Source organism: Odocoileus virginianus, chromosome 6 (genome assembly GCF_023699985.2).
Source record: "Odocoileus virginianus isolate 20LAN1187 ecotype Illinois chromosome 6, Ovbor_1.2, whole genome shotgun sequence".
NCBI lineage: Eukaryota > Metazoa > Chordata > Mammalia > Artiodactyla > Cervidae > Odocoileus > Odocoileus virginianus.
In genome coordinates, this window is record NC_069679.1 from 63,526,607 (window position 1) to 63,549,587 (window position 22,981).

The window sequence follows — 22,981 nt, forward strand, 5'->3', positions numbered from 1 at the left end:
TGGCTTTAACACACTCTGACTTGAACAAGATTCCAAATGCACGGTTGCATGGGCTCATTACCTACCAAGCCATCTGTACAAGCAGATACACCGTCTTATCACCTCTGTAATAGCCTGTATCAAGGAAGGGGACGGACTGATGTGTGTCTGGGTTTTGAAAGCTGATGGTACTTTTTTTTTCCTTTTTGGCTTTCTGATCTTCAGAAGAGTAATAATTATTTTTGATAAGACTAATTGACTCTAATTTCTGTAAGGCAGGGTGAAATGTTCTGTTGCCCACTTATTGTGGTATATTCTTCCTTTTTACTTTTCAAGTCACAGATTTGATTTCATGAGGTAGGTAGAATAGAGGTGGTTTTAAGAGTGCATTGAGTGATTATTAGGTGCAAAGGCAATTATTAAGTGCAATGTTTGTTTACCTACTGGATGTATTTATATTACTTTTATATTTTGTATTTTGTAAGTAAGTGTCTAAATTGTTTAACAGGCTATTTTATACTTATTGGGGTGCATGCATGCATGCTCAGTTGTGTCCAACTCTTTGTGATGCTAAGGACTGTAGCCTGTCAGGCTCCTCTACTCATGGGATTCTTCAGGCAAGAATACTGGAGTGGGTTGGTATTTCTTCTTCTAAGGGATCTTCCCAACCCAGGGATCTAACCTCCATCTCCTTGCATTGGCAGGCAGATTCTTTACCACTGAGCCACCTAGGAAATCCATTGGGGTAGTAGTGTTATTAATTTTGTGTCTTTAAATGGCATGGACTATTCTCTAATTATTAAAAAATTTATAAAGAAAACACTAACAGCGTAGAAATAATGATCATTTTGAGAATGAAAATAATTCTTCAATAACAAAGAGAATTTGTTTGCTAGTTTCCATACCGTCTGAGGGCTTCCCTTATAGCTCAGTTGGTAAAGAATCTGCCTGCAATGCAGGAGAACTGGGTTCGATTCCTAGATTGGGAAGATCCCCTGGAGAAGGAAATGGCAACCCACTCTAGTATTCTTGCCTGGAGAATCCCACAGACAGAGGAACCTGGCAGGCTACAGTCCCTGGGGTCACAAGAGTTGGACATGACTTAGTGACTAAAAAGAGAAATACTGTCTCAGGATATCAAGTAATGAGAGTGTGATTTTCAGTCATTTAAGGTGATATTTTGAACTTTAGTATCAGAAAACCAGATTTGTACCCATCAGACCCACTCATTGGGTCCATGGGGAAGGCGTTCATCCTGTGGCCACATTAGAGAACATAGCTGATTGTCCACTTGGACAATTCAGAGGCTCAAACCCCCGCCCTGGCCTTGTTGGCATTGCCAGCCAGACTGAGGATCGATGACAACTCAAAATAGCTCAGTAACTGAACTGGAAGGCATATAACTTCTAGAGCAGCAAGGAAATGTATTTTATTCATTCCTATTGTTTGAAATAATGCTTTTTTAAAAGTGGTAAGAAAATAAATAAATAAATAAATAAAAGTGGTAAGATGGCTGGATTTGGTACTTTTGTGGACTGTGAGTCTACTTTTTACAGCCTCATAAAATCACAGGTTTATTTAGCTAGAAGTGCTCTTAGAGAATGTCTAGTTCCACCCTTACGGATGAGAAAATTGGGGTTCAGATTTGTTAAATGCATTCTCTATGCTTGGGCCAGAATGAGGACCAGAACTCAGGTCTGTAAACCACTGTTGTTTTTTAGTCGCTAAGTTGTATCCAGTTCTTTTGAGACCTCATGGACTGAAGCCCACCACACTCCTCTGTCCATGGCATTTCCCAGTGGAGTGGGTTGCCATTTCCTCCTCCAGGGGATCTTCCTGACCCAGGGATCGCACCTATGTCTCCTGCTTGGCAAGCAGATTCTTTACAGCTGAGCCACCTGGAAAGCCCCTATAAACCACTAGTCTAGGAATAATTCTGCAACATGGCATTGCCTCTTCAAAGACCTTTCAGCTTCCCAGACTAGACTTAGTGCAACTAGGGTATTCTAAGCCTGAACAGTAATAATTGTCCTTTACTTGATAGCCATCCATCAGCTCATGTGTGCTGGTCCTTGCTTCTCTCACCATGGGCAGAGAGCTTGAGGCCAGATTTGCTTTTTTTAGCTCACATGAGCCTGGATCCTTGTTACTGCTGCCCAGTCACCATTCCTGTCCTCCTGAAATTAGTCTCACAGTATAACTCACTTAATTATTTGGTTTAATCTACACAGAACAGAGCTGAAGGACAGTGGTGACAATGACCAGGGATCAAATAAGGTGAGGGATTATGTATCCCTCTTGCCTTGGAGACCGTTTTTCTAAGGATCGACTGTCTTGTTGACCATATAGCATAGTGCCTGAAACATGCATGCTGCCCATTAATACGTTCTGGGTAAATTACTGGCTAGTAATAAATAAATGAAAAGAGGAGTGGAAAAGTTGGCTTAAAACCCAACATTCAAAAAACGAAGATCATGGCATCTGGTCCCATCACTTCATGGCAAATAGATGGGGAAATTATGGAAATGGTGACAGACTTTATTTTTGGGGGCTTCAAAATCACTGCAGATAGTGACTGCAGCCATGAAATCAAAAGACGCTTGCTCCTTGGAAGAAAATTATGACCAACCTAGACAGCATATTAAAAAGCAGAGACATTACTTTGCCAACAAAGGTCTGTCTAGTCAAAGGTATGGTTTTTCCAGTAGTCATGTATAGATGTGAGAGTTGGACTATAAAGAAAGCTGAGTGCCGAAGAATTGATGCTTTTGAACCGTGGTGCTGGAGAAGACTCTTGAGAGTCCCTTGGACTACAAGGAGATGAAACCAGTCCATCCTAAAGGAAATCAGTCCTGAATATTCATTGGAAGGACTGATGCTGAAGCTGAAATTCCAATACTTTGACCACCTGATACGAAGAACTGACTTGTTGGAAAACACCCTGATGCTGGGAAAGATTGAAGGCGGGAGGAGAAGGGGACAGCAGAGATGGCATCACCGACTCAATGGATGTAAGTTTGAGTAAACTCTGGGACTTAGTGATGGACAGGAAGGCCTGGCATGCTGCAGTCCATGGGATTGCAGAGTCGGATACAACTGAGCAACTGAACTGAAACAATAACAACTTTTTTTTCTGGCCTTGATAAGTTTTAGGAGACTAACCCTTGGTATTCTTTTCTGATTTAAATTTTTGTGTATCATCAAAATACAATGTAGGTATTAAAATGATGTTTATGGAGACTAATAACATGGAAATGCTTATGTTTAATATTTAGCAGAATAAAGATAAATTTGTGGTATAATTGCAACTCTATGAAAACAAAAAGCTGTTGTTATAGATAAAAGTAGTCTAAAAATTCACCAAACTATTAGGAGTGGTGGTATTTGTATGTTGGAGCTGTGGATAGATTTCTCATTTTTTAGTTTTCCATGACATTAAAAATTACTTTAATACACACAGTTATAACACCAAAAAACCCTCATAAAAGTAAATGAATTGTATATTCCATTTTGCAGGAAATAAACTTAAACTACAGTTTGACTTTTTATCTTTACAAGGTACATAATTTTGATTTAAAAGATTTTTTTGCTCTCTATAAAACTTGAATCTATTTTTTATAATAATAACTACTTTCTTTATATTTTTTAACTTTCATTTTATATTGGAGTATAGTTGATTTACAATGTTGTATTAATTCCACAACCAAGTGATTGAGTTATACATATACATCTATACTTTTTCAGATTCTTTTCCCATTTAGGTTATTAACAGAGTGTTGTGTAGAATTCCCTGTGCTATATAGTAGGTCCTTGTTTATTTTATATATGGTAGTATGTATATGTTAGCCCCAACCTCCAAATCTATCTCCCCTCCAACTTTCCCATTTATTAATAATAATCTGAAGTTTGTTTTCTAAGTCTGTGAGTCTGTTTCTATTTTGGAAATAAGTTTATTTGTATCATTTCTTTAGTATCCACATATCATGATAACACATTATATTAGTCTTTGTCTGACTTACTTCATTTAGTGTGGTAATCTCTAGGTATATCTGTATCGCTACAAATGGCGATATTTCATTCTTTCTTATGTCTGAGTAATATTCCATTGCATATATATACCACATCTTTATTCATTGATTTGTTGATGGACATTTAGGTTACTTCTATGTCTTGGCTATTGTGAATAGTGCTGCAATGAATATTGGGGTGCATGAATCTTTTCTGAATGTATGCCCAGGAGTGTAGTTGCTAAATCATATTGTAGCTGTATTTTTAGTTTCTTAAGGAACCTTCATACTATCCTCCATAGTGGCTGTACCAATTTACATTCCCACCAACAGTGTAGGAGGGTTCCCTTTTCTCCATACCTTCTTCAGCATTTATTGTTCATAGACTTTTCGATGATGGCCATCCTGACTGGTGTGAGGTGGTATCTCATTGTAGTTTTGATTTGCATATCTCTAATAATGAGCAGTGTTGAACATCTGTTCATGTGCTTTTTGGTCATCTGTATGTCTTCTTTGGAGAAACAGCTATTTAGGTCTTTTACTCATTTTTCTTTTTTCTTTTTTTTAAGTTGTTTGAGCTGTTTGTATATTTTGGAGATTAGTCCCTTGGATTGTTTTTTTGTTAGTGTTTCTATTGAGCATAATTTTTATCTGTTTTTTTTTATCCCTTGTTGGTTGCATCATTTGCAAATATTTTCTTCCATTGATTCCATTTCTTAACTCTATTGTGGTGTTGGATTGGAGGAGCAAACTTATTTTTGCCCTTACTAATGATTTGTAATTTGACTAGATTCAGTTGTCCTAGCCAGCCGCCTTATCCACTAGTCTATATTTGCCAGGTCCTACCTGCTTTACCAGGAAAATCTTCGGAGTGAGAAGGTAGAATCTGCTCCTTTTCTGATAGGCATGTTAGGACAAGCCTTGTTTATTTGGATTCCCCCAGGCAGTTAGTGACTGCTGTCAGTTATGCATCCCAAGCACACTGTGCCTATCTCTGGAGGATCTTTCCCACATACTCATCTTACATTCCCAGTAACTGATACAGTGCCAAGGAAAGTAGTAAGCACTCCATGGATATTTGTTAACTGAATGAATTAATACAGTCAGTCTCACATGGAACGCTTAACTCTCCATGAATTTAGTTCATGTTTTTATAATATTTATCTAAAGCTTGAGCAGTAGAATAAAATTGGATCAGAAAGCTTCTAAGTTAAGCAAGAAACTTAGCAGTCATGTATGTGTGATTGAGGGCTGATCGTGGGACTTCGTCATTATAAGACAAAGGGGACCCTTATCTGAAAAAGGTTAATTCTGTGAATTTCCTCTCTAAGATCTCAGTCAAAGAGAAAGAATGGGTACCTGGCCAAGCAGCAGCTGGTGCATCTGTTGATAAATATGTGTGTCATTTGGGTTGGTTGTAGCAGTACAAGCCAAAAGGAAAAAGCAAATCATTCTTCCTTTTCCCACTTTTAATAGCGAGTTAATTTCAAAGTGTGAAAACATTTCTGCAGCTGCCACTAAAGTTGGCAAATATTTTTCTAAAGGAATAGTACATTTCAGAAACAAATTTCTCATCTTAACAGCCAGCATATTTCTGGCTGTTGTATTTGCTCGCAAACATTTCAAATTGAGAAATTCTTATTTTAAATGTCTTGGAGATACCAGTGTTTGGAATTTTAAAGGCCACAAATCCTTCATCCATGGGGAAATGCTTCCCAACAGAAACAAAGTTGCACGTACAGCTATGTTACTTGAAATACTTGACAAAAATACTGTTATAATCAGAGTGAGATCCTGCACTCACCCTGCAGCTCCTGAAATGTCTAAGTAGGATGTTTTCCCAAATGTTTCAGTCATTTCAGAATTTGGCCAGTGAACATGCAACCATTTTGGCCATAGCTCAGTAGGACTAGTAAGGCTTGGTAAATTTAATACAATTTGTCTATCTTCTTCATCCCTCCTTTTCTTCCAGAATGGTTTGGGACCACAGTTCCTCTGAAACCTTGAAAATCCAAGGAAAAAAAGATTATTTTAAGTGGAAATAGGTGTTTTACCTTAAAATACATTTCAGAAGACACTTGAGGGCAGTTCACTTTTTTTGTGGCCAAGGATTCTGGTCATTTGGGGAGAAAAAAACAATCTTGTCAAAAGTGGAAGGAAGGGAAACAATTCAAATGGAGATACCAAAGAGGATATTGTAACTTTTTAAAAATACCTTGTGACTCAGGAGGGCCTGAATTTCAGAATTATTTTTATTTGTGTATGTATTAAAAGACATCCTTGTAAAATACACTTTCTGAGTTTTGGTTTGCTTCCTTATTTGGTTATTTAGTTTTTTAATTTGTTCATTTTTCACCCTGTTCACAAAGAATTCAAGGTGACCACAACAAATATATATGAGAAAGATACTGTATGTCAATAAAAAGTAAAAACAAAAAAACAAGATGAAGGCCAGGGAAAAACAGATATAACTAGGACCAACATAAATGCTACCATTTGACCTTAGAATTAGCTCTGTGTTCCTAGACATCCTAAGTGAAAAAGAAACACTAATTATATGGTTCTTATTTTCAGAAAGGAAAACAATAACACAAACAATAACAAAAATAATACAGAAACAACCACAAGAAAATCCAACCCATGTCTCCAAGGAAATGAAATATTTCCTAGCCTTAAATTATTAAAAAAAGAAATTTAATGGAGGGCTTCCTACCGGGCAAATGAGAGTTGTAGAAACAGTGTCCTCCATAATATTGCTCTCATTTGTTCACTTGTTTACTCATTCCTCAAACATTTATTGTGGAGCTCCTTTGTGCCACATTCTGTGCTAGAGGACAAAGATACAACAGTGACCATACATAGTCCCTTTCTTAGAGCTCACAGTCCAGAGTCTCAAGAAGACCCAGGGCCAATGGATCTGCTCCACCCTCAGCAGTGGAATTTGTGAGGGTTTCTCCATGTTAGCAGGAATTTGAAGTTGACATTTCAGGAGCTACAGCCTCTGCCTCGATGCCAGGATGCTTGCAGTTTACTCTGGCATGAAATCCTGGGAAGAGACTAGTAAGAACTAGGTGATCAAGACAGGGCTCCCACTGTCTTGCCTGGGTGCAGGGCTGAAGTTCTTTCTGGAGTGGGGACCAGAGTAAGTCATCTGTTAGTCACACAGCTACTTCTTGGGGAAGTAGCCAGTGACCTGAATGGCAAGTGGACCTACCTAATTCGGTTTCTTTACACTGGAAAATTTCAGCAATTTATATATAATGACTTTAATGGCTTTTTGAAGATGTATTTAATAGGTGGTATTTCAGTTGTCCTCTTTTCATTTTTATGTGCCAGCAGTTTATGGAACATCCAATTTGTGCTTGTGCTGCTGTAATGGGAGGGGACTGGGGCAGAGAGAAATAAAAACACCCTCGGAGCCTGGACTGCTGATCTTCAAGAGAGAGGAGACTGATGGTCAGGGAATGGGGACATGTGGGAGAGGCAGAGTAGGAATATGTTCACAAAGAGTGTAATTATTGAAAACATGTTCTAGAGTGCAAAGAGTTCTCATAAATATTCTTAAAATATATATTCTTAAAAATATAAATATTTTTGTGAAAATAAACCAGTTTATGCCCTTTAGTACCTCTTAACCCAGCTTCTCACTGTTCCCTTCCCCTAGTGTGTGTGTGGGGGGGAGTCCCTCAGTCGTGTCCAATACGGACTGTAGCCCGCCAGGCTCCTCTGTCCATGGAGTTCTCCAGGCAAGAATGCTGGAGTGGGCAGCCATTGCCTTCTCCAGGGGATGTTCCTGAGCCCGAGATCTAACCTGGGTCTCCCACGTTGCAGGCAGATTCTTTACCTGCCATCTGAGCCTCCAGGGAAGCCCTCCACCTCCTCTAGAGGCGTTGCTAATCCATTGCCTCTAGGCAAGACTCCCCGTTGACTCAGGGTTTCCATGGGAATGAGGCTACAGGTGATATGTACTTCGTTCAAGAAGACGGGAGAGGGGCAAACAGAACATGACTAATAGAGTGGGTCACAAAGTCATTCGTAGTATTTTAGGAATGCTTCACTGTGTTGTCTGTAAATTAGATCTCTTCCTAGAGCTTAGAACTGGAATCTAGATAGTTTCAAGCAACTGGACATTGAAAAATATTTAAAAAAATCTCACTCAAAGCACATAAACCTCATCCTCCACTAATAAATTTTTCTTTCTCACCAATGGAGAACAACTTGCATTTGTGTCTCACTTTGTAAATTTCAACATGCTCTATATGTGTCTCATTGTATCCAACAAGACCGACCTTGTCCAACAATGTCCAGCAAGTCAGAGTTCATTTAACTCACTTATTTGTACTCTCTCTTATTCTAGAGAAAGTTTGAAGTAGTTTGCCGAGAAACATAAAATTCAATAGAAAAAAAAACTGGCAAGGATATTGCAGCAAGGAAAAAATGAGTAGATGCATAAAGCCAGCGGGGTAGCACCTTGTTTTCTGTAAAGTCATTTGTAGTTGCTAGATCTGGTCTATACCAGCCAAAATAAAGAGAAGGAAACTTTGTTTATAAAAATAACATGGTCATTAGATTAAAAGAATAAATGCTCAGGATCACAGATTTTCTTGGTACTGAGACCTGAGAATTTTCCACAGTGTGTTCTCGTAAAAGGAGATTGTCCTCCTGAACTCCTGTGTAAGAAGTACAACGGAAGGTCTCTTTGACTGTTTTCTATAATATCCTGTTCGGTAAGGCTTACGGGATTATGCCAGAGTACATTTTAATAAAGCGATTCTCTGGGGGGAATAAAACAATACAGTTCAAGTTCACAGCTCCCTGGTGGCTGGACCAGATCCAAAGACCACATCCAGGAATGGAGAGTGTTCAGCCTTTCAAACGTTCCTCCAGGAATATTATTTCTTGTAATCCAATGTTTTTAAATGCACAGCAGAGAACTTTGGGTTAGATTCTTTGGCAAGAACGTGAAAGCCTATGAGTTGGCTCAAACAGAATCATTTCACAGATGAAGAAATGGGACCTTGGAGAAGCTGCTGATTTATCCAAGGCCATGAGGTCAGTGGCAGAGCTGGGACCAGGGCCAGGTTCTTCCAACTCTATGTCTAGGGCACTTTCAACCATTTCATCTCTCCTGTCTAACCTCAGTAGAATTCCAGGTTCTTCCAATTCTTCATCTAGGGATCTTTCAACCATTTCATCTCTCCTATCTAACCTAAGAAGAATTTTATTACAATTTAAAAATGTTTGCAGTGAATATTTCTTAATGATGTTTTGTTTTATATTATATTTACCACTTACTATAAACTTTATTAATAACTTATTTGATTCATAATGGGTCAACAGATGGCAGAATAGTTTAAATGATCTGCAAATGTAAAATGATTCAAGAAGAGGAAATCAGTTAGGATACATGTTTTAGAGAATCATCATTTAATTTGTTGTTCAAGAAAAAAACTAAACATTTGGTCTGGAAAAAAAATGAATGACTGTTTCTAATATATACAATGTACTTCCTACTTAGATGTTAACTTTTTATTTTTTTTTATTTTTTTATTTTTTATTTTTTATTTTTTTATTTTTTCCATTTATTTTTATTAGTTGGAGGCTAATTACTTTACATCATTACAGTAGTTTTTGTCATACATTGAAATGAATTAGCCATGGATTTACATGTATTCCCCATCCCGGTCCCCCCTCCCACCTCCCTCTCCACCCCATCCCTCTGGGTCTTCCCAGTGCACCAGGCCCGAGCACTTGTCTCATGCACCCATCCTGGGCTGGTGATCTGTTTCACCCTAGATAATATACATGTTTCGATGCTGTTCTCTTGAAACATCCCACCCTCGCCTTCTCCCACAGAGTCCACAAGTCTGTTCTATACATCTGAGTCTCTTTTTCTGTTTTGCATATAGGGTTATCGTTACCATCTTTCTAAATTCCATATATATATGTTAGTATACTGTAATGGTCTTTATCTTTCTGGCTTACTAGATGTTAACTTTTTAGAAGAATGAATCATTAACTGTAGAACTGAAGGCCCACCTTCTCTCTCCTTTGCCCTCCACCTTGGAGTTGGTGGGTGTCATTTCCCAGCATTTTTCTGTTTTTTTACCATATACATATGTGTGTTTAAAATTCACATGAAGTACATAGATGGCTTCATAGTGTATCAGTCCTTTTGTACTTTTTCTGCCCCTATCCCCCAAACATTTTAGTTTTTTAAAAAGCTTTTTATTTTATATTGAAGTATAGCCAATTAACAAATGTTGCGATATTATTAGTTTCAGGTGAACAACGAAGGGATTCAGCCATACATATACATGTATTCATTCTCCCCCAAACTCCCTTCCCATCCAGGCTGCCACATAACGCTGAGCAGAGTTCCAAGTGCTATCCAGTAGGTCTTCAGCATTTTAGTTTTGATGTATAATCTTGCTGATACTGGTCATTCGTTTTAGCTTTGGAGTAGTCTTTCCTTGTGTGAATCAACTATAGTTTATCCACTCTCCTACTGATGGGATTCAACTGTTTCCATTTTTTTGTTTTACATAGTTTTGTTATACATAGTTCTTCCATGAACCTTCTTGAAGATAAGTCCTTGTGTCTGTGTGCAATTTTAGAGCATTTTTTAACTGGTAGAGGTTGATTTAGTCATTAGTTGTTGCTCCTCTTATTTGAGCGTTAGTCAGATGCTGTGTGCTCCTGGGCCATCCTTGCACCCCAAAGTATGTTTAGGTCATTTGCAGGCAGTGCTGATCCGGTCTTTGTGCCCCTTCAGTGCCCTCCAACTTCTTGTATATCCTCTCTGCTTGGTTTGCTCATGTTCTCTACTAGGGCCTGTTCTAAGCACCTTCCATTTCTCAAGAACCCTGTGCCACCCTAGCTCCTTCACACTCAAGAGATAAACTGACTTCTTATTTTCCTGAGAAAAATGAGGTCATCAGCTGGGAGCTCCCTCGATCCTTCTCTTCCAGACTTCTCAGCATTTCTACTTAGAATTTTCTGTGCAAATCACAAGTTCTTTGTGAAATGAATGGAGGTAGGGGTTTTTACAAAGATTTCTCAGACCGCAAAGTGGAACTCTGTCTTATGAGGAGCTGCAAAAATCACTAATTAGTGAAAAATCACTTAATTCAGATACCCTCTGCCATCAGCCTCCAGTTCTTCTAGCTTAATACCCCAAGTGAGTGCCTCACTGTGACGGTTCTCCAGTTTCCCTCAGACATCAGTCTGTGCTCCTTCCTCTGTCTGTTCACCTCTTCCTGTCTTCACGCCCCCTGTTTCTATTTCACCCTCCTGTCATTCCCACCCTGGCCCTCTCTTCCAGAGCGCTGCTTTTTCCTGCTCAGATGTGCTGCGTGGCAGTCATCCTGGGAACTTCCCTTTATTCTTTCTCTGTTCTGTATCTACTCTCTTTTTCTCATGTTTACTTTAGTTTTCTCTTTTGTTGGAACACTTCCCTTCCTCTTTCTTGTTTTACTTTCTTATTCGGTTGGCGTAAACATTTCTAGCAGCTTTCTAAGAACCAGAGCATAGGAAATAAAGTTTTTGGAGCCTTGCATGTCAAGTAATGATTATTTTTTACCCTAACACTTAATTAAAACTTTAGTTGGATATAGACTGTAGATTGAAAATAACTTCCTATCTGATTTCTAAAAATTGTGGTAATACACATAATATAAAATTTACCCATTTAACTATTTTTAGGTGTATAGTTTGGTGGTATTAAGTACATTCATGTTGTTGTGTAACAACCATTACCACCATCCATTTCCAGAACTCTTTATCATGCAAAACTGAAAGGCTATACCTATTAAACAATAGGTTAGCTAAATTTAATTAAAAGTTAATTAAAACAATTAACATCTCCCTCCTCCTCCCCCAACCTCTGGCAACCACCATTCTACTTATGTATCTATGAATATAAGTACTGTGGGGACTTCATATAAGTGGAATTATACAGTATTTGTCTTTTTGTTACTGGCTTATTACACTTAACATGATGTTCTCAAGTTTGCTGTCATGTTGTAGTATGTGTCAGAATTTCTTTCTTAAAGTTGAATAATAGTCTGTTGTATATACATGCCACATTTTGTTTATCCATTCACCGCGTATGAACACTTGGATTGCTTCCACGTTTTACCTATTGTGAATAATGCTGCTGTGAATATGAGTGTAAAAAAAATCTCTTTGAGATTCTGCTTTCAGTTCTTTATTGTATGTACTGAGAAGTGGAATTCCTGGATCATCACATGGTAATTCTATTTTAAATTTTTTAAGGAACTGCCATATTGTTCTCCATAGCAGCTGCACTGTTTTTACATTCCTGCCAAGGGTTCCGATTTCTCCACATTCTTGCTGACAGTTGCTATTTTTTTTTCTTTACGATAGTAGCCATCCTAATGGGTTTGAGGTGGTATCTCATTGTAGTTTTGGTTTGTACTTCCCTTATGATTAATGATGTTGTGCTCAAGACTGCTGCCCATTTTAATTGGGTTGTTCACTTTGTTGTTGTTGAGTTGGGGGAGTTCTTTATATATTATGGATGTAAATTTCTTAGCAGGTATATAATTTGCAAATATTTTCTCCCATTCCATGGGTTGCCTTTTTACTGTGTTAATTGTGTCCTTTGAGGAACAGAAATTTTAAATTTTATTGTAGTTGAATTTATTTTTTCTTTTCTTGCTTGTGCTTTTGGAGTCATATCCAAGGAATCATTGTGAAATCCAATGTCATTAAGCTTTTGCTCAATGTTTTTTTTTTTTTTAAATAATTTTATTTGTTTATGTCCTTATGACTGTTCTGGGTCTTTGTTGCTCCACAGTGAGCAGGAGCTATTCTCCACTTGTGCACAGGCTTCTCATTGCGGCGGCTTCTCTTGTTGAGGAGCGAAGGCTCTGGAATGCGCGGTCTTCAGTTGTTGAGACATGTGGGCTCAGTAGTTGCGATTCCCTGGGCTCTAGGACACAGGCTCAGTGGTTGCTGGTGCATGGGTTTAGTTGCTCCACAGCATGTGGCCTTTTCTCAGATCAGGGATCAAACCCTTGTCTCCTGCATTGGCAGGCGGATTCCTTACTGCTGAGTCCCAAGGGAAGCCCCTGCCCTATGTTTTTTTTCTCTCAAAGTTTTATAGTTTAAGCTTTTATGTTTAGATTTTCTCAAAATTTTTAAGATGTTTCTCACCATCTTCTATCATCCAGTATGGTTTATATAGAGTCTGATGCTCTTCTGATTCTTTTTCCTTGGTGTATGGTCTGGTTTTTATACTCTGGGAGGTTCTTTACTTTGCTATTCTGAAATTTTGCAACCATGTGTTTTACTGAGCGTCTTTAAAAATTTTTATTTTGTTGGCCACTCATTGTGCTTTTATAATACTTGTTCTTTAGTTCTAGAAAATCTTGCATTACTTCTTTGATAATTTTCTCCCTCTGTTTTCTTATTTGGATGTTAGAGCCACTGGATTGGCCCTTTAAATTTTCTTTTTCTATTTTTCTTCCTTTTGTTTTTCGGAGATGTCCTATTTAATTTTCTAACCCTTTTATTGATCTTTTAAAATACATCACTTAAATTTTTTTTCATAGTACACTGTTCCCGTCTTATTGTCTTGGCAAACTCCATCTTCCTGGTCTGAGTTGATCCTATTGACTTAATTTCCCATGGGATATGAAACATTTACTTTGAAAAAAAAAATGGAGTATGCACAATCACCTGGATTCAGAATCAATGTCTGCTGTACATTTGATATTTCAAACCTGGGAATTTTGGTTTGCCCTCCAACCTGCTCCATCCTCAGCCTTCTCTGTCTGACTCAACTCATGGCCTCTCCATCCTTTCTGTTGCCTAGGTCAAAGACTTAAGGAATCATTTTTTATTCTTCTCTTTCTCTCACATGTGACATCAAATCAGTCAGAAAACCTTGTGGCACCATCTTCAACATATACTTAGAACCTGACCACTTAGTCCTTCCATTTATACAGCCCTAGTCTTAGCCATCATCATCTGGATTACTATAATAACCTTATAAAATATCCAAAAATTTGAAAGAATTTTATATAAATAGCTATATTCTTAATTCCTAGATTACACCTTTAACATTTTACCACGCTTGCTTTTTCATTTATTGTCTGTCTATGCCTATCTGTCCACCCATTCTATGATAATCTTTTCATTAGTCTCCCTGCTTCATTCCTTGTCCCATATTTTGTTTCCATACATCAATCCAAATGGTAGTTTTGAAACATAAGTCCAGTTGTATCTCTTCTCTCCTCAGAACTCTGCCATCGCTGCCCATTTCACTATTACTAACTCTGTGGTCTTTTGATCCTAAAAAGGAAAATTGCCTTGATAATTTTCAGATTCCTATGGAATTATGAATTCATTCTGAGTTTCTATGTGGTATTGCCATTTGTTTCACTGACAATGGAATTGACTTTTCTCTTTTGGAAGAAAGAGAACAAATGGTGATGCTTGTTCAGAGGGCTCGATTAAAATCTTTATGCGTTCATTCCTGCCAAAGTAGTTTTCTCGCATTTTGTTTCCATTTCAGCATATGTGTAGGTGTGAGTGTTATAAACAAGACGAAGTCTAATTTCACAAGGGCTTTCCAAAATTAATTTTGTCTAATAGAATATGCTTTTACTTTGATATTGTTAAAAATCAATGGTTAAAGAAAGAACTAGTGAAATGTGTTAACATGCAGAACAAAACTTTAAAATACATCTCTTGATATATAGTGCATTGTCATGTGAAGGGGAAAAGTGGACGAAATGTTGATTCTGTTTGTAACTGGTATTGATAGCTTTCATAAGCTTTAAAATAAAGTTCATTTTATGGTGTCATTTCTAAAAAAATCCAATTACCAATTTCATTTTTTCTTTCTTTTCTTTCCTACACTTGCTGGTTCTTCCAGGTTCCTCTTTTGTGTTTGTTTTGATCTCTTTCTTTCATTCTTGGAGGCTCTACTTAAATGTCTAGTGATCTCTGGCAATACAATCATTCAAGAGTGAAGGATGAAAAAGCCGATTAGTGGAAAATCATAGTAGGGTGATTTGGCATGGAACTGACTTTCCTATTGAGGAACCCAAAATATGAATCTCTGGAGGTCTTTTCTAAGGGCTTTACTTTCTCCAGAAAAGGATCCTCTGAAATCCCACCTGTGGGTAGAGCAAGTGGTTTGGGGAGCAGGTCCACTTACCAGTGGTCATGAAGTAGGTGGGGCTGGTGAGGCCTTGGAGTCCTCCTGTTGCTGTGTATACTTGTCTGAAATCTTGCTACCAGTCTTGATGTTCAACACACTCAGTTCCATTCATTTTCAGGCCCGTGTTTCATCTTCAACTTCTGCAGTTTCTCACTACCAACCCTAGACTTCTTCGGGATGCTTCAAAGATACAGGTGGAGAAGCTAGAGTTAATACAAAAGCCAGGAATCTTTGGAAGCAATTTAGGAACAAAGTAATGGGGTCGGGCTTCCTTGGTGGTTCAGACGGTAGAGAATCAGCCTGCAATGTGGGAAACCTGGGTTGGAAGTATCCCCTGGAGGAGGAAATGGCAACCCACTCCAGTATTCTTGCCTGGAGAATCCCCATGGACAGAGGAGCCTGGTGGGCTATACAGTCATGGGGTTGTAAAGAGTTTTAAAACATGACTGAGCAGCTAAGCACAGCACAATGGGATCGTGGGCAGAGGTGATGGCAAAAGGAGTGAATATATATATATATAAAACCCAAACCACTGCCAGTACTTAAAACTTAAAGATCTCTCCAGGTTTTTTGGGAGACTGGTGTTATGGTAGTAGCAAAGGCAGGGAACTTTTTGCTGGGGGGATGGGGAGCTTTAAAAATTGGATTGTGGAGTACTAGGGCAGAATTTCTAGGTTAAAATAGGCCGATGAAAATGAAAAACAATTCCTGAATGCATGCTTCCTAGATCTATGCTGATTTCACACATCAGGTTTTATAGCATTGGAGGTTCTTATCCTTAAGTTTTTTTACTCTTCATTTTTATATTGTCATTAGCTTTTAATTTTTACTGCCAATTAAGAAATGGGCTAATCTGGATAAAGTCATTTCCTGGCTTGCAGTAAATACTGTTTATATACTGTAGTACATCTACCATAGTAAGTACTTAGTAGATGTTCGTTACTTCTGTAGTTTTTAGTTTCGTGTGCTTCACTGAAATCCAACAGGCAAAATGTGTATTATTCCCTTTCTGTAGCGGTGGACACTGCAGTTCAGAGCATCTGGGACTTGGTTGGGGCTTCCCTGGTGACTCAGCTGGTAAGGAATCAGCCTGCATGTGCGAGACGTGGGTTCGATCCCTGGGATGGGAAGATCCCCTGGAGAAGGAAAAGGCTACCCACTCCAGTATTCTGGCCTGGAGAATTCCACAGACTATAGTCCACGGGGTCGCAAAGAGTCAGACATGACTGAGCAACTTTCACAAGGGCAACAGAAGACTCTTAGGCAAGGGGCTACATTCACTCAGAGTGATGTTAGGGTGGTGGTAGTGGGTAGTTCGGGCTTCCCTGGTAGCTCAGATGGTAAAGTGTCTGCCTATAGTGCGGGAGACCCAGGTTCGATCCCTGGGTCGGGAAGATCCCCTGGAGAAGGAAATGGCAACCCACTCCAGTATTCGTGCCCGGAAAATCCTATGGACCAAGGAGCCTGGGGGGCTACGTTCCATGGGGTCGCAAAGAGTCGGACACGACTGAGCGCCTTCAGCTCAGCTCAGCTCAGCTCAGCTCAGTGCAGTGGGTAGTTCAGCAGCACAGTTGCTATTGGCTGTGAGTGACACTGCTTTGTTGTGAAGTAGCAAGTGACGCAATATCATATCCAGAGAACTGCTACATGTTTGTTTTCTATAAGTGTGGTAGATAATTAAGATAATTAAGATTGATTATTCTGGCATTTTGTGCTGGTCATTAGAAAAATAGTATCTGAAAGCAGATAGAAGAGTGGACCTTAAAAATCAATGGACCTGGTAATTTATATCAGTTGCTTCTGGTCAAATAAAGATGAAAAGATAAGTAATAACAGAATTAGGAAAAGTTAATGGAAAAAAGATGAAGAAACTTATTGCAAATATGTCATCAACTTTCTGCTGTGAGCTTGTAGAAAGACTGGAGTTAATAATCGTCAGTTGCTAGGACAAGCTCAATATCTTAACTGACAGAAGGGAAATCCTTTACCATTCCTAGCTGGACCATAAATAACATGGTGCAGCTGAAAGAACAGAAAAAAGAACAGGGAGATACCCCAGGGAAAATGTTGACACTTAAACCACTCTGTTAAAGAACTACCTACATGTACTTAACACGTCCTGCTATAGAACATACACCTTCCAATCAGATTTTGAAGATGACATAGACGTCTCTTTCTCCCCATTGACAGTGCTTTTTTCAGTGCTGTTAGAATAGCAGGGCTCATTAGCAAACTGTATAATAATGAGAAAATGAAGCCTTTTGAACTACCAAAAGGACTTTTAGCAATCCTTTCTACAAATTTCTGACAAACTGAAGAGTTTTTCTAATATCCCATTTGTGTCAAGAGAGTATTTTTCTCGTTATGAAGCTGTAGATATACAGTTTTCATAGCAAATGGATTGGAGAACTGACCCTGAACTAAATAATACCTTATTCCTCACTCATCATTTCATCAAAATAAAAGCATTTTTCTTATTGCAGCAGAAATAGGCATTCATCATTTGAAATTTTAAAAATGAAGATAAGTGAAAGTAAGAAAATATTTAATAAAAAAATCCCTAATAATTCCATCAATTAGAAATGATTTCTATTCAGATTTCACTTTTGAGTTGTAAAAATTCTAGTCATAATAATCCAAAGTAAATGCCAAGATTTCTCTTAAAAAGGGAAATGCTCTAGTGTTTTGAGGTTTTAGAGATACCGGATGCATATTAAGATATATTGCATAAGCAAACCACAGTCATTTCAAAAGAGCTTATGCCATTTATAAAAGCACATGCATTAATTTACATGGATTTTAAAAATACAGTTTCGCGTGCTTCTACTTAATCTTTGAGTCTTTAATGCCACTACATGAATTCTTTACCTAATCTCTGGTATGTCCCTGAAGGTGATTCATTATTTTCCTCTGAACCCTGATGTTATATAATTGCAACCTTTATTTGAAAAAGAAAATAGGGCCATGAGGACTGCATGAGAAGAGATCACGTTTGTCTTGTAATCCCACCTATGAAGGCAGCCTTTGTGCTCTGCACGGGGAAGTCGGAAGGCAAATGACAGGATGGCCCTCAGGATTTTGACTGATAGACGCTTGTGACTCATTGAGTACCTAGTCCAGCCACATTCCTCTTTCTCCTTTCCCTTTCTCATACTATTTCTCGCTTCTCAATTTGGATCCAGGAACATCTCTCAAAGCTTTTCTTCTCTATTCTGTTCCAGTTTTTCGTGAGCCCCATTTAGTAAGTATATTCCTCTATGGAGATGTTAACTGTTTCTCACCCAAAACAATTATGCTGGAAATGTCATCATACCTTATCTTCAGTCAGATCCTCCTGACCTCTGTAGCATGTTTTGATAAATAATTGTACTAAAAAAATATTTGGATCAATAATCTAGCACTTGTAATTGATTCCATCTTCATAGCTTGGTTTTACTTTTTTCTTTTTTTAAAAATTTTTTTGGCTGCACCCCAGCTTGCGAGATCATAGTTCCCCAACCACAGGTCCTTGTACCCCAACCCAAGCCCTTGGCAGTGAGAGCACGGAGTCTTTTTTTTTTGTATTTTTTAAAAAATTTATTTCCATTTATTTTTATTAGTTGGAGGCTAAGTGCTTTACAATATTGTAGTGGGTTTTGCCATACATTGACATGAATCAGCCATGGATTTACATGTGTTCCCCATCCTGAACCCCCCTCCCACCTCCGTCCCCATCCCATCCCTCTGGGTCATCCAAGTGCACCAGCCCCGAGCACTTGTCTCATGCATCCAACCTGGACTAGCGATCTGTTTCACACTTGATAATATACATGTTTCGATGCTGTTCTCTCAGATCATCCCACCCTCGCCTCCTCCCATAGAATCCAAAAGTCTGTTCTATACATCTGTGTCTCTTTCTGCCTTGCATATAGGGTTATTGTTACCATCTTTCTAAATTCCATATGTATGTGTTAGTATACTGTATTGGTGTTTATCTTTCTGGCTTACTTCACTCTGTATAATGGGCTCCAGTTTCATCCATCTCATTAGAACTGATTCAAATGTATTCTTTTTAATGGCTGAGTAATATTCCATAGTGTATATGTACCACAGCTTTCTCATCCATTCATTTGCTGATGGGCATCTAGGTTGCTTCCATGTCCTGGCTATTATAAACAGAGCATGAAGTCTTAACCACTGGACAGCCAGGAAGTTCCCTGGTTTTACTTTTTATTTACATTTTTTAGAAACTCTAGAAAAATTCATAAAATTGTTACATTTTATTGACTTGTTCATTAATAAATTTTCACTGTTAAAAACATAAATGTCTGAGACAAAAAGTTATTTTTAAGGTCTATACTTTCTTTTTACAAATACTATTTTTTCCTATGACTTTAAGATAGAAAACTGGATCCTACATGCCAGTCTAGTACAGGAACATTTTCTTGATTCTCTGGTTATCAATTTGCTGTCTATGGTTCTGTTTTTAAGTTTTTTCTCTTACATTTGATATTTTATATTTGTTTAATATTGAACGGCAATGAGTAGCTCTCATTCTTATTAATATCCCTGTATTATCCTAATAATGCTTACAGGACTATTTGGAGTGAGATGCTGTTGTATAGTAAGTACTCTGCTGGTATCACATCTGTCTCCAGATTCACGTGATGGATGTGCCCCTCCTTTGCTACCATAGCACCTTCTACGTACATTTCTTCGAAGATTTCTTTCAATATGTGTTCATTTGTCATTCTCAAAAGATTGAATTCCTTAAGAGCATTGCATAGCATATATAAATGCTAGCTGAGTAAGTGAAAGAAGGAATTAATGAAATGTAAAGAGTCGACTCATTAGAAAAGACCCTGATGCTGGGAAAGATTGAAAGCAAAAGAAGATAGCAGCAAAGGATGAGATGGTTAGAGAGCATCACTGACTCAGTGGTCGTGAATTTAAGCAAATTCTGGGAGACAGTGAAGGATAGGGAAGCCTGGTTGTGCTGCAGTCTGTGGTGTCACAAAGAGTTGGACATGACTTAGCGATTGAAGAACAAAAAAGCTAGCTCTATGAGGTACCAACCTGTTTTAGCTAAGAGCATGAACTCTGAAACCAAAACCACGTGGATTCAAATCTCAACTCCATCATTTAGAACCGTATGTCCACAGACAGGGCTTCTCTGGTGGCTCAGCTAGTAAAGAATCCGCATGCAATGTGGGAAACCTGGGTTCGATCCCTGAGTTGGGAAGGTATGTTTATGGCGTTTGTGCATCTCAGTTTTGTCATTTCAAATATGGGATAATTACAGTACCTAACTCATACAGTTGTGCTTAGAACAGTATCTCTATATAGTAAGTGCTGTGTAAGTGTTTGCTACTATTGCTATTGTCCTTTTATTTAATAGCCCTGGCATGGAATAGCAGGCGCCATTAGGAAATTGATTCTGGAATTCAGTTTTTCTGCTGTCATCGTGAAGAAGTATTTTCTTTTCACTTTGGGTTTAGGAGCTCTTGGTATGGAAAGAGGCAGTGGCAGTCTTCAGTACATCAAAAACTGAGGACATTTGTACCTTTATCAATCATCAGGCTGCACAGACTGGCCAGAACTAACAAGGAACTTTTCATTTCAATCAGCATTGTATCAACTTAGGATAGGAACAATGTTACCTCAGGGAGACTCTGATTGATCTTACTTCTGAGGATAAAGCAAATTAATTATTAATTAATAAGCATAGTTTATTTGGTAGGCAAAAATCTTTAACAACAGTGATCCATAGGAGAGATGATAAAGGAGTTTTAGATGATAAACAGAGCAGGAAGACAGGATTGAAAGATTTTTGAAGTCTGGCTCTACTGTTGGATATTTAATGATTTTTGTTCTTGTCATTTTGAAAAAGTGGTCTATTAGATATGATTGATTGTATCTAGCTCTTGGCCTCAGGTTTATTTATTTTTTAGTTCCCCTCCTCAACTTTTTATTTTGAAGAATTTCTAACATACAGCAATGTTGAAAGATTTAACAGTGAATACTCATGTATTCAACACAAAGATTCTGCCATTATTGGTTTTCTATACTTTGTTGGTCACTTTATCTGTACACTTACCCGTTCTTCTTTCCATCCCTGATACATTTTGTGTTCTTGTATATTTGATTAGGTTTATTTTGATAAGAAAGTCATCATCTGAATGGGAGAAGTCAATGGTTTATTCTCAGCCCCCACGATAGTAGTAGTAGCATACACACGCATGAAGCAGTACTTTTCAAAAGCTGATGGTAAGAATTACTCTTACTGGAAGGATTTCTTAAGAGTCAAAGTGGGGATAGAGTAAGAAATATGAGAGCAAGTGGAAGTGACAGTCGCTCAGTGGTGTCCGACTCTTTGTGACCCCATAGACTATACAGTCCATGGAACTCTCCAGGCCAGAATACTGGAGAGGGTAGCCTTTCCCTTCTCCAAGGGATCTTCCCAACCCAGGGATCGAACCCAGGTCTCCTGCATTGCAGGCATATTCTTTACCAGCTGAGCCACAAGAGAAACCCAAGAATACTGGAGAAAAATAAGGACTTGGGAAAATAATTCAATATAACAGGTAACCCATGAAAACATTCTTTTTCATACAGTATTTTTAGTTTCACTTTGCAAACTACACAGACTCAATTGTTATTGTTTCCAGTAAATGACAACCATCATGGAGCAGAAAAGGAAGTAAGTTAAATGAAAAGTTTTAAAGAAAATCCCTTTACGTGGAGGCTGATAATATAATGCAAAGACCTAAGATATCAGTTTGTGTCAGCTTTACATCCTCTGGACAACTTAAGGAATATAACTGTGTAGCTTTCCTTTTCACTGCTAGTACAGAATCCACAATGCTAGCCCTTGTGGAGTTTTGCCTGCTACTCTGAAGGGCCTGAATAGGTCATAGGGCAAAATCTTGATTATGATTCAGAAAAGAAGGCATAGTAACTTTGTTCCTCATAAACTAAGCAAACGCTCACTAGAAAGCTGTGATTCTTTTGGAGGGTGATTTCTGGTTGCTGTGCATGTTTACTGGAAATGCAGAGCTGCAGAGTACTAATGAGCATTTATCCCTTCTATTTTTAGTTCACTTCTTTAACTGAGATGGACATGATATAATCTCACTGAGTCAAAGGATGGCATCTAGTCCTGTGCTTCCCACCGAAGACCAACAGGTTTCCTTGGACATTGATGATCTCCATTTTTCATTGCAAGGTAATTAAGACTGGTTGGGGTAGCCCCACGGCAACTATACAAACCTCACTGTCATCTGTTCACAAATTGTATGGCTTTCTGTCTCTATTATGGTACAATCTATACATGTTGTTGTTGTGTTAGTTGCTCAGTTGTGTCTGACTCTCTGCAACCTCATGGACTCTAGCCTGCCAGGCTCCTCTGTCCATAGAATTCTCTAGGCAAGAATGCTAGAGTGCATAGCCATTCCCTTGTCCAGGGGATCTTCCTGACCCAAGGATCAAACCCTGGTCTCCATTGCAGGTGGATTCTTTACCGTCTGAGCCACCAGAAAAGCCCAAAATGTATACATATGTCTGTATTTTTCCATTTGTAGAAGCTTTAGGTATACTTCAGTATCTTTATTGCTATCTCAGCTGCTTAGGAAAATAAGGAATACCTAAAAGGAATTTAGTGTTTTGGTTTTTCAGTCTTCAGTGCGTGTGTTTTTTTTGCAATGAAAATTAAATAGTTAATCATAGTTCGCTTGTCATTGTTTACACTTATTTTACATCTTTTTGTAAATCCTCTTTTAAATGTAATATGCTATTTTTATCCTAATAAAAAGAAATAACAGGA

The 22,981-nt window shown here is 38.2% G+C and overlaps 1 protein-coding gene across 9 annotated transcripts in view; it reads left to right on the forward strand.

Annotated features, from left to right (window-relative positions):
- Positions 1-22,981, forward strand: part of SYNE2 (spectrin repeat containing nuclear envelope protein 2) — a 316,121-nt gene that overhangs the window by 29,151 nt on the left and 263,989 nt on the right. For all 9 annotated transcript variants that reach the window (XM_070469450.1, XM_070469452.1, XM_070469451.1 and 6 more), the window contains exon 2: positions 22,256-22,384. In XM_070469450.1, the coding sequence (XP_070325551.1) occupies positions 22,306-22,384 (79 nt within the window). In that variant the 5' untranslated portion in view covers positions 22,256-22,305. The remainder of the gene's footprint in view (positions 1-22,255; positions 22,385-22,981) is intronic.